The sequence below is a fragment of the Balaenoptera musculus genome, chromosome 6 (genome assembly GCF_009873245.2).
Source record: "Balaenoptera musculus isolate JJ_BM4_2016_0621 chromosome 6, mBalMus1.pri.v3, whole genome shotgun sequence".
In the NCBI taxonomy this organism is placed as follows: domain Eukaryota; kingdom Metazoa; phylum Chordata; class Mammalia; order Artiodactyla; family Balaenopteridae; genus Balaenoptera; species Balaenoptera musculus.
This window is the reverse complement of record NC_045790.1, coordinates 71,112,414-71,125,520: the sequence shown is the minus strand read 5'-3', so window position 1 is coordinate 71,125,520 and position 13,107 is coordinate 71,112,414. Positions and strand designations below refer to the sequence as shown.

Here is a 13,107-nt window from a genome sequence, read left to right as displayed (position 1 = left end):
ATTGATGGCAATTCTCAATAGTGTGTGCAAAAATTGTAGAACCCTGGGGCTGGAACTAACCTCCTTCCTTCATTTCCAAATGGACTGTATCTAAATAATTCCAGAAATTAGTTGGGTCTCCTGTCTCTCTCTGAAACTTTGGCTCCCTCCCCCCACTGTGATCCTCATCAATCATCACTGTGATCTGTGGAATAAATCAAAGAAGTAGGAAGGAAGTCCCTCCTTAAAGTATTTACAGGTGGTTGAGATGTGCATGATATGTGTAAATATTAATAATATTTTGTGTAAATTAATTGTGTAAAAATAATATTTTGAAGTAATATTAAAGAAATATATGAAAAATAAATTTTGTTAAGTATTAATTCATATAGAAAAGCAAAGTCTGGAAAGAAGTCATCTAAATTGCCTAGTACTATGTAGAAAAAAGGCTACATCTGCTTATTTTGGTGAAAAGTAAGTAAACTGACAAGTAAGGTGACAATTTCTTGTTTATAACTGTAATGTTATAAAATGTGGACCAGCTTGCAGCTACTAAAATAGCAAGTGACCTTCTGCAGCTCTGATTTCAACCACTCAGCGGGTTTTTTCCACCAAAGGGGCTTATTTTAGCTCTCACTAGACATTTCAGCAAATGGCGCTCTCCAAAGGCTACAGTGTCTCAGACACGGATTGCACGGGTGGTTTCATTAGAATCCCACATCCTGGGAGCGGGGAAAGTTGAGTATATCTTTAAAAACTGCTGCTTTCAGTGTTATTACCAAGAGCACCCGTGGCCCAACTGTATCAAGGCGAGAAAGCTGAGACTCAAAGCTATATATAGCACTAGAGGGGGCTGCATCTGAAGTCCCTAATTCTTTCTCCTCCCCCTCCCTTTTTTTTTTTTTTCCTCATGAGAAAGGACGGTTTCTTCTTGGTGAACTATACCCCCTATTCATTTTCCTCCATAAGGGATTTTTTTTTAAACTTGGAAGTATTCTTCTTATAATACTATATCTCAGCCTCAATCAAAATGATTAATGAATTTTTAATTTATCACTTGCCTTAAGGATCTAGAGAACTGCTCAATTCTCTGTTTAGTTTATACTACTAGTGTGAAAGGGGAATTCTTAGGGGATTCGCTTTGAATTAATGGCAGGATATCTCTATGGACTTGCTCAAGGCAAGTTTTAAGTGCCTGCATTAGGTTTTCAGAATATCAAGATTCTTCAGAATCCACACTCTGAGGCAGTAACTCTAATATATTAGAACAATTGGTTTAAAGGTGAAACATTTAACCAAGTGTGCATTTTGTCTTTTTGACAACAAGACTACCAGTTTTATAAGTTTTTGGTCATTAAATAGAACAAGTCTGCTGGTTAGTGTGTAACAGATGACTGTCAGAGAGGACAATGTTACTTTCGAGAACTTTCTGATTTTTCTAATCTCTATTTAGAGATGATTATTTTTGGGGCATAAATAGAATTGTGCTACCAGCATAAAAACATCAATATTTAAGCTTAAAACAGCCATCTATTAGTGATCCATAGCCTCAATAGGGAGGTAATATTTTCAGCATTTAAGTTCTTCAAATTTTTTAAAGAAGAATTTAGGGCCATAAAGAATCCATAACTTATTTGTTGGCTCAGTTTCAATGTCCAACCACTCATTACTCTTTTACCAGTGAATCAGGAAAGCTTCTGGTCTCCTTTTCAAACAAATTCTATTGCCAATTATTACATCAGAGAATGGCATAACTGATTTTTACTTCATGTAGATCTGAACCAAAATGTTCTTAAAGTGCTTCAGAAAAATACATTAACAAAATATAAGATTGTTATTAACTATAAAAATGATGAAAATGTGATAAAACACAACTCAATAAAATATGAACACAGAGAAAAACAGTGAAAAAAATCAGATTAATACTACAAGTAATAATATCTGGGAAAGGACTGAATGAACAGATTAATAAATAAAATGGTTAAAATCTTATCAAATTTCAGGAAGTTCAGGTGAGAGCATTTTAATAGGAAGTAAGAAAACGGAAACTAAAGCAGAAAGAAAAACTGAAATAATCCATAGGGCATTTGTATTTAAGCAGAGTATATCCAAAGGAAAAAACATCATACACAGCAAAACAAATTAACTATCTACGAGGGTGCCTTCTTAATAATTTAATAGTGGAAAGCTGTCTTGGATCACAAGTGTTTTGTTTCATTGCAATAGTGCATGTCTAGTTTTGGGGAAATTACAGTTCCCTTTCTACAAACTAGCTAAGAAAATTAAGAATATATTATAAAAACATTACCTTTTGAAGCTAACTTTCATAGTAAAAGACCTCCTTCACAGAACAATCAGAAAAGATCAACATACTTCAATGCCCTAGAATTGGTGAGTTTTAAGGAAAGCAGCTTGTAGGATGGAGGAAGCCAATATGAACCCATTGAGCCTTTTATTTCATGCCCTTTGGGAAGTCACTTAACATTTTAAAGTCTTAGTTTCTTTGGGTTTGATCTTCTATCCATAGAAAGATTTGGTAGCAGTGATATTTTCTAAGGGCTGTGTAAAAGCATGGCGACTTGAGTCTAAGGGGCTAAATAGGAATTTCTCTTCCTTTTGACTCAGGAGGGAGAAGTCTTGCAGAGTTACAGAAGGTGGGAGTACAGCTCACAGTCTTAAAAGTACTTGAAGTGTCTTAGAACAAACAAAAACAAGATAATCTAGAGCCCATGAAAATATTTCCCTACTCTCTTTTAAAAAGTACACCTCCACACATTACCCAAAGGACACTTAGCGGGTCACAGATGATGAAAACCTAATTACGGAAATTGCTCACGGCCATCATTAGGATTGACCTTTACTATTTGGATTTTTTTGACATATGGATTGACCGTTAATTTAAACAGAAGCAATCCCTCCCCAACCTTACCCCCTTTTGGAAATGTAGCCAATATAATTCTGACCTTTAGGAAGAACTAATTCAGGAGAAATCTTTGGAGGCAATTTTTACATTTTCAAACATTTAATCTAAATTTTTTAAAAGTAATGATTGCTTAAATAATACATTTAATTGACTAATGCTTTAAAATAAGTGTTTTCTAAATAGTCTAGCACCAAATGTTCCTGGAACAAACCTGTCTGAAAACCAAATAGCAGTTCCACAATAGTCTGCATAAATAGGGTTCAGATTTAAATAATAAATTTCTTCTTCTCAATAGTAAGGGTATATCATCATATATCCTTATCTATAGCTTACATCCTAAAATAAAATAAACAAAAAGTCTTTCCAGCTAGAAACATTTCCAACAGGTTTCCCCACATTTGTAAGTATCACAGAAATAAATCCTGTACTGGTTGGCAGAGAGAGCCTGTTAAGTTGGTTGTATAACATGGTAATGAAAACCAAAGTGTATCAAGCTCCATCAACCTGGCCATCAATTGACATTTCTGTGTCCCATAGCCTATGTGGCATTTTAACCCCAACCAGCTCTTTTCCCAAAATACGTGTTTGAAAATGTGGCTAAAGCAGTACCTATTCACCCCAGTCAGTGGAAAAGTGATTCAGAGCTCTTTCTAAGAGTAAGTGTCAAGCTTGCAATGCAGGAAATACTAGTCAACAGTGGGGCTGTTTCAGAGATTGTCTTATAAGCATAAACATTCCCTCCTTCAATAAGTCATAGGTAGAACCTCATGAAATCTCCTTCCCTCTTCCTTACTGCAGAATATTTCATATCTACTATGGCTTTTGAAACTGAGTGCATAAATTGGAATTGGTTTTCCAATAGCTTCCCAATAGCATTTTTTTTTTTTTTGGTTGGTGGATTTTAGACTCTTCTTAGGAAGTTCTGAATTCTGAAAATTAATCCCAAACTAGTATCTCCAGGGGAAGTGTACTGAGGAAGATCAGTTTTGCACAATTTCAACTCAAAATAGAAAAGGTGATTTAAAAGATTTACCTAATCCAGTGAATGCTAGCACATAAGGAAAGCTGTACTGACAGAAGTACAAGCATATATTGGTTAATCTGCATACAGGTACTATAAATAGATATGCAGGTTTATAAGTACTTCAACTGAGCATATATGTGTGTATTGCTTAGGATGTAAATCATGCTTATATATGTTTAGAGCCTTGCTGGTCACAAAGTGCTTTTGTATACATTATGCCATTTATTCCAGTTGTGGAGAATCATTGCACTGAGCACGACAGTAGAGTGACTACAACATATTACTAGGTGAGTTAAGACATCTTTTTCAGGTTGTTAAAGGATATCTAGAAAGATATGGATTTGAATGACTCTAGGGAAGAACTACAGTGTCCTCTGTCCCAGGATGCTCCAGAATATTTCATGGCCATGGACTAGTTAATACTATAGTTGTGACCATGGTAAAGATCCCAGAAGTGTGACAAATTGAATTGATTAGCCCAGTCCCCACACTTGGGCAATTCCTTTTTTTTTTTTTTTTTTGAGATAGAAGACAGGATTCTGGAAATAAGCAGCCTCTTGGGATGTAGTCTATGGGAAGCAGAGAACAAGGTAGTATGAAAATTTCAGAGGAGTCAGGTAAATCCCTCTCAAGTGACCAAGGTGATCTGGGTAGGCCTGGGGCTCAGTCAAGACCATATCTTTATTGTTTTGTCCCCCTTTTTCTTTCAACAGGGGTTTGGGGAGGTGGTCAGGTTGAAGTGGGCCAGAGAGGACGGGTCGATTTGCCCTGAAGTATCCATACAGCGGCTCACTCTTTACTTTGTACATGAACTAGGGATGGTTTGAGATTGGCCACCAGCCTCTCATTGATCAGCTCCTGGTTGTCCTTGATGTTCTTTTTTTTTTTTTTTTTAGGAGCGTGGATGAAGAGAAGAGGCTGGTGCACACTTCTGATGTGACTGTGGTTATTAACTTTATAGTTGACAGGGTCATTCCACCCCATGGAAATTCCCAAGTGTGGTCCTACTCCTTGAGACAATTGTTTCAGCATCGGTCAGGATTGCCTAGTTGCCTGTAAGTCCCCTCCCCTCCTCTCCACTACCCTGCCCTTCTCCTTGGGAAGTGGCTGTAACAAAGGGAATATTTGTGCACATGGCCAAAGCTCCCACCAGGAGTTGGGAGAACCATAATCCTTCAAAGTCATTGAGCCCATCTGCCTTATTTTTCAGATGAAGAGACTGAGCTCCAGAAAGCTGAACTAATTTTGAACAAGTTCACATGGCTAGTATGTGAACTAGCCATCAGGAGTCCCAATTTCAATGTCCTTTCCCTAAACTGTCTGCATAGGACCTGTGTTTGGGTGAAGGTGACAGGGGTGTCAGATGACAATGGAAGTTCACAAGATGTCTTCCCTCAAGGCAAGAAAGAAAGAACTAAGACACTGGATTTTCATGTCCCTTACTGCTTGAATGATTTTTCTCATTAGTTTAGTCTACTTTTGTTCATTTTAATGACTTACTAGGCACTTGCTCCTAAATTGAATGCCTACCTGTATTTGATAAAGGTGTCCCCAGAGGACATAGGAAATACATAGCTGCAGTTAAATTCTATTCTCTGTACCATTGCTGAGTGAGTAGTTGAATATGCTTAATAGGTTTAAGCAGTTGTAAAATATTTACCTGTAAAAGTGTATGTCATTGAAGCTGCTGCCTTATGACCATAGCACCTGCTTGGGGTTCTTAATAAATAACAACTGAAACACCAAAAACTTTTACAGAATTTCCCCCAATAAAACAGCACTAAAAATACCTTCTATGTGTCCACGTAGCCTTGATGAAAAAAATAGTACATTACAGGGATTAGATCACCTTTAGGCTAATCCCTTTTTGTAATCTCCTCTATTAATACTCAGCTTCTGTAATAGATGAATTTGCTAAAAAAAAAGAGGTTTATTTCTATTTTTGATGTTTAAAATTCCAGGCTCCATAAATAGACCACAAAAGGAATATGAAAGTAAATCTACATTTAAGATTACACAGGAGGGATCAATGAATTCACATTTCATTGTCTTTATCTGGAGAGAAAATTACTGAACAGCAAACTCAGATAATGTTTGTAAAAGGCAATCTATCCCCTTAGCACTGAAACTAATTTGATGGATTTTTTCCCTGTTTGTAAAAGCATGTTGTTTGGCTGTTTGAATTGTCTTGTTGTCTGGTACCTCATGGATACACTGTCAATCATCTTGGAGCTTAAATGAGCTTTCATTAAGAGTATTAGTCCTGCAGAATCCTCCAACCCATCTGAGGGCTATAGTGGGGGAGCAAAAACACGACCTTCCATTTTCTTTCTCTGCTTGCTTGCCAGTCTTCCTATAGCCAGCTTCCTTTCCCTGCCACCAACCACGGCAAAATTTTATTTGCAAAGATATAACACCTCCACCATGCCAGCTTGAAGTAAAACTCCTGCTAAACCCAGTTAAACTTGATGCCTAAATATTAATTTGCAGCTTACTTTTGCCCTTCTCTTATTTTATGGTGTTTTGTCCTATGGGATTTTGAGAAACCCAAGCATATTATTCTGGAAATGTTTCATGTTTTTCTCTTTGCTTACCCACATTTTCTTTTCGAGTCCCAAGACTATGGGAATAAAACATTCCTGATAAGAGCTGTGGCACAGAGTAAGCAATACCCCCCATCTTCCTCACCTGCAGGAGAGTTTGTGGTATCGTCATGCTCAGGATTTAGAATACACGGCGTTGACCTGCAGTTATTTATTTTCATGCCTGCTTCCTAGACGGTGAGGACAGGAACCGTGTTCTCCTTGCCTTGAGTGCCTGGCACACACTCCCAAACGTAAACTAGCTAGCTAGTGGGAAGCAGCCGCATAGCACAGGGAGATCAGCTCGGTGCTCTGTGACCACCTAGAGGGGTGGGATAGGGAGGGTGGGAGGGAGACGCAAGAGGGAGGGGATATGGGGGTATATGTATATGTATAGCTGATTCACTTTGTTATAAAGCAGAAACTAACAGACCATTGTAAAGCAATTATACTCCAATAAAGATGTTAAAAAAAAAAAAAAGAGTATGTTTTTGAAAGAATGCCTGGAAGTGTAGAGTAGTAGAATGAGCTACATAAGAACTTAAGCTTTACCACTTAACTAACTCTGTGCCTGGGAAAATCACTCACTCTTTCTGACCCTTAATTTCTTCATCTGCACAATGGGATGATTTCTTCACTTCCCACCTGAAGGCACTGGTAGGAGGCTTAAATTGGCTAATGTGCATGAAGGGATTTTCTGTTTCTGTCTATCCATACGGTATTATTATTAGGGTTCCTGAACCTAGAAGTCTGTAGTTCCTTTGGTGCACTTTTAGAAAGACAAGTTTGGTTCTTCAGGGGGAATATTCCTGACTCATAACACTCAACTAATTGACTTTTTGGGATCTGCATGCTGTTGCTAGTATTGTTTTACGGTTCTTAAACATGCATTTTTATTAAAATTTCAAAACTGTAAGACTGTATTCTGTATGGGCTAATCCAAAAACTGTTTTTTTAAAAAAATCTGCTTTTACAATGGCCCAATCAGAATCATGATCTGGTTGTACAATTTCATTTTTCTCTCAGAAACGAGAGGAAGCAGATCAGTACTTCTAGCAGCCAAGAGTGATGTTAAAAAATTATCTCGTGTGATATAGCCTTCAATTCACCCAGTCAGAATGTGGCTAAGATCACATTTTCTTTTTTTCCTTTTCTTTTTTTTAATGGTTTTATTTTATTTTTTGGTCGCGCAGTGTGGCTTGCGGAATCTTAGTTCCCTGACCAGGGATGGAACCTGGGGTCTGGCAGAGAAAGCACCAAGTGCTAACCACTGACCGCCAGGGAATTCCCCACATTTTCTATTTTGTCAGCACAGGCTTCTTTCTATGACAACTTGTCACCAGCCAGATTAGTATAGATCCTTGTTAATCAACTCAAGTCAAAATGTCAGCATGCACCCTCTGTAAGCTCCTTTGTAGCTCCCAGTAGGACGTCAGGTAGGCAGCAAACACCAAGCAAGTCTTGTTGTGGGAATGCCATTAACTTGTGAGCGGCTCCCTTTGTTTGATGGGAAGAAATATAGTTAAAATAGTTTTTAACTATTTTAACTAATATAGTTTTGATGTTACTTTGACCTGGGTTCACATGCTTACTTTGCTTTTAACAAGTTTTATAACTTCTGAGCCTCAATGTTTTCATCTGTAAAATGGATATACGAATAATTATATAACAGGCATAATAGGGTTGTTATAAGAGTTGAATATTGCTAGGCACCATTAGGGGCTCAATAACAGGTAATTAGGTAATGACCAAGAATGTTATTAAGTAATAATGAGATTAATACCATTATAATATCAATTATATTGATAATAATAATAATGATGAGGCTTATGCATGACAGAAGCTGTTCTAAGAATTTTCAAATATTAACTCATTTAATCCACACTCACAGGTAGCGATTATTATTATCTCAGGTTTACAACTGAGACTCAGGTTAGGTAAACTGCCTGAGGGAAAAGGAACAATGAGGTTTTGAACTCAGGCAGTCCGACTCCAGAACCAAAGTTCTTAACTTCTGTACTACACCACTGATGCCCTCCTGCCCAATTAGACTGTTATGGACTTAGTGCTTTAGTGAAATGAATGGCAGTTTTTTGGATGGTGCAGGAAAGCATAGTGCATCTCATTGTTGTGGCTCTTACAGGTACCTCCATTCGACACTCGGAGGAGTTTGTGTCCACTAGATGGCATTGCCGTTTTAACGAAATGGGAACCAAGGCAATACTTAGGCTTAGGAGACTGCTAAATTTGAGAGCACTAGGAGGACAGCCTAATTGCATCCCTAAAAGTCTGATGGAAGAAACCTCCAAAATTTAAGGCAGATCTAGAGATCTCTAAAGACTAATAGTATCTTGAAATAAGTAACAAAAATAAATGCTAGTTCATTTTGGGGTCAATGTGTGTGTAGAAAATCTGGATGCATTTGGAGTTTCTCTCGTTCATAGAGGAATAGACTCAAGGCCAGGAGGAGAATGACCTGGGTAGGGTTACTTGAACTTCATGTTTCTGGCTGTAGTTCTCTTTCTGTAATACCTCCTACTGATTCTAAATCACAAAGAAATTGTGATTTCTGCATTCTTAGAAGTCTTTCCTTTTTGGGTATGGATCAGATCGCCCAACAATTGTTTTTGTTTCAGTATGTTTTAAACATGTGTTCCCAATCAATAGCAAACTCAGGAACTTAGATACTAAGTAGGATAAAAGCAAAAAATGGTGCCTATTTCCTTTCCCTTTTAACATGTCCTTTTGGAAAGACCTAGTGACTCCACTTAAACAGATTGTCCCCTATTGATTGACAACGCAGTTTGTGAATACTAAGCCCATAGCAAGGAGCAGGATAATGGATAAGCACAAGGACTCCAGAATCAGACAGCCTGGGATGGAAGTTGGCTCTATCATTTAGTAACCAAAGGACCCTGGGCAGGTCATGAGACATCTCTGAGCCTCTGTTTCCACATCTATAAAATGGGAGTAACAGTTTTACTTATCATGTAAGATGCTTGTGAAAATTAAATGTGTGTGAAGTGCCTGCGACATAGTCACAGGTTAAGGAGAGCAACATAATGAATATTTTTGTTATTAGAGCTGATGTGTAGTTTTCTATGTCTCTCAGTTGTGGATGTTGTCACAGGTGCTATGTCAACCACTTCTTTACTCCCTGCCACAGGCTGAATTGCTAAGAGAGAAAAATAACGTTTCAGGTTTTATAACTGTGTCACGTCACTTCTTCCTCAACCAGATGGTAGAAGTAGCCAAGATACATATGGCGTGTCCTTCGTTATGTGTTCACATCAACTTTATTTAAAACACTCGTAGGCTTTAGGCTCCTACTCACAGTTTAGACAGAGAAGGTGATTGAACACGTGGTGGACAAGTGAGAACAGCTCAGAGTTACTGAGCGCTTGCGGAGTGCCAAACATGGCTCTGTTTTACAAGTATTGACTCATTTAATTCTTACAACAACTGTGTGATCTGTGAGCTAACATTTATTGAGGAAAAAAAAAAAAAAATAGGATGAGCAAACCAGGACTGAGAAACTTGCTTCAGCTCAAATAATAGGCGACAGATCCAGGATCTGAATTCAGGTAGCCTGGTTCTTCACCTCTCTTTTCTGCCACCTCTCAGGGCAAGATGTGAGGAAGCCTCAAGGACTCCCGAGTTCCACACTGCTTCCCCTGTGCACTAAGTACTGCATGACGCCTGCTGTAGCCACTGCCTGCTAGCTCCTCCGGGCCGCTGTTAACATGCAGCTCTGTTACCCAGGAGGGTAATGTGTTAAACCTACATCCATATTTTTACAGCAATTAGTTAATACAATCAACCGATTAGACGGTTACCAGACTCCTAAGCTTAACAGGGTAAAACAAAGCTGCGACAGGTCAGAAGAGAGAGTGCACTCTTGAAGACCACTCCTTAAGAAGGACGTTGCAGAAGCAGGAGGGCCTGCAACCGATGCAACTGTGCCTGGGACTTGCCCTGCTCGGAGGGGCTTATTTGTTGCCCTTCTGTAACATTCCAGACTACACTCTTTTTATTGCCAGTAATTCAGACTCTATTCCCACGTAGAATTCTTGAATTCAGATTTACAAGAGCCTTAGAGGTCTTCTGGTCTACCCCTCTGCCTTTACAAAGAAGGAAACTGAGGTTTGTCCCCAGTTATCTTAGATGGAGAGTTGGAACCCTGTTCATTCAGTTACTACATACTGCTTCTATATCCCTTAGCTATTTCACTTTTAATAGCATCACTTTGAACACTTGCTGAAATTTTCTTGTTTATACTAATAACATTTTCCCTTCAGTGATGAACCCAAATTCAACAGATAGCATCTGTTCTTTACAGATAGCATCTTTCTATTTATGATTTCTACTTTCTTCCTTTGCTTGAAATAAATTTTATGGGCCATGGGAACAGTGACAGTTATTAGACGATATTTTAAAATCAATTCGTTTTCTCACTAGAAGACATCAATGCAAGCAATTCAACTTAGACCTAAGAAAATGATCTTACGAAACAGGACCAAGGCAATTTCAAAGTAGAATTTCCAAACATGAGCTGGAAGGAGATTTCCACTTACCGATTTCAGTCATCGTTATCCCCGGTGCTAACTGCCCGTTGTTGAAAGAACTATAGGTAAACAAGTTGGGTACGGATGTGAGGTCATAGATGGGTTCTTGCTTTATCTGTTTGATTCCAGTCATGTCAAGTCCTGACTGATCAGGGGACGGCTGGCCGGAATCCACGCTGTAATAACCCTCGGACTTGGGCAGGTCCATGACGTGTCCGTTGGCGTACGTGCCACTGGCCTCGCTGTTCAGGCTGCTGAGGCCGTTGCTGACGCCGCTGCTGTACACCCTGGCGAGGGCCTCCGCCTCCCCGCTCTGCTGCTGCCGCTGCTCTTGCAGCCGCTGCTGGTGCTTCTGCACCTCCGCATACAGGCTGTCCCTCTGCTTCTTGGACATCCTCCCGAACTTCACAGCTGGGTGGGAGACAAAAGCAGAAAACAGCGCTTGAGGTTCTCATTCCCGTTAACCACCTCAAGTCCAAGGGCCCGTGGATGGCTGTCCCCCTCAACATAAAACGCACAACGTCCCAGTACCATAGCCCAAGAGTCCATTCGTTTGCACTCCACACTTGATGAAAGGTTATATTCACGGGTGTCTGCACTGGTTTATGTGCCTAGTGAGAACTAAATCTAAGCTAGGAAGAAATGTACACACTTACAGATGTATTTCTCATTGACACGAAGTTAGCAGGCATTTTTCCTCATTCTTTCTTCCTTGCGGGGAAAAAAAAAATTCACAAAAACCCAAAACTACCACATAGTACCTATTCAAATGTAGACCAACACTCATTATTAGCTTCCCTCCTAAGCACTAGGATTTCTAGATTGCCAGATAGGACCCTATTATTTCACTATTTTCTAAATAGCATGTTGGGTAAGACCAAGGATGTGGAGCAGGGTGAGAAACACAATTTCAAGTAAAGCACATCATTTGCCTTCGATTGGATTTTGGGATCAAATGAAAATAATCTTTGGAAAATAGCAATTTTGTGAATACAATACCCAGCAAGTGAGACAACAGTAACCCTTCCTTTCTTATTCTACCGTCCCCAAGTTTTATACTGCCCCTCTCTTCTGGAAAAATCCTTAACCATCCTGAGGAAGAAGGAGAAAGAGGCTCTGTCAGTGGTCACAGAGTAATACAAAGATGCTTTGATCTGAATTCACTGTTTCTTATAGAGGTTAACCTCCTGAACTGTTGTGGATCGAGACATTTTGCTTCACATGCTGTCAACTCCCGTTTAAGGCTGGGAACGTCCGGAGTCGAGGGGCCACCTTATCTGAACCATCAAGCATGATGTCGTTCGGCTCATGTTAATGGTAGGGACTATGGTAAACTTAGAGGTTCCCTTTTGAGATTCTGCTTTCTTTTCTTTTGTGACACTGTTCCCGTCACCGGCTGGTGGTGGGAGCTCAGAGAATGTGGGAAGAAGAACATGGAGAGTAGAAATAGGTCCAATTTCTGGATTCAGTCAGTAGAGTTGATGAGAATAACTTCTGAGAATGACTAAATGGTGAAGTGCTTAAGAACTCTCCAGCACCAAGGGCCCACAGAAGAGATTCTTGTTGTGAAACAGCTGCCGTTTTACCTCCCAATATTCCTCCAATATTCATTTTCTCTTTCCAGTGGTTATAGAGCTACCAAAGTTTATGTGAGCATAGGCTGTTCAGAATGGAGACCACATTTCCCAACCTCCCTCACTGCCAGGTGTGTCTCTCTGATGAAGTTCTGGCTAACAGGGAGTAAATGGAAGCGCTGCATGCAGGTGTGTGTCCTGAGGCTCGCCATTTTCCTCCTTTCTGCCTGCTGGATTGTGGATGTGAGGGATGGATTTAGAGCAGCCCAAACTCTTCCTATCTCCTTAATCTTTAAAAACCTCTGTTCTGGCTTGCTGACACTGCCTAAGTAGGAAAACCAAGTGGCAATTATCCACTAATTTTTCTGAATAAAGACAAGTAATCAGGTTAATCCAGACCAAACTCCCCATTCCACCTCAGCTGTCATTTTTATAGGTTTTTTTTTTCTTTTTTATGATT

At 39.4% G+C, this 13,107-nt stretch overlaps 1 protein-coding gene across 1 annotated transcript in view; it reads right to left on the bottom strand.

Moving 5' to 3' along the window:
- The window catches only part of RORB (RAR related orphan receptor B), a 179,421-nt gene that overhangs the window by 25,312 nt on the left and 141,002 nt on the right, over positions 1-13,107 (bottom strand). Inside the window, exon 4 of the mRNA XM_036856610.1 lies at positions 11,083-11,484. Coding sequence (XP_036712505.1) covers positions 11,083-11,484 — 402 coding nt within the window. The remainder of the gene's footprint in view (positions 1-11,082; positions 11,485-13,107) is intronic.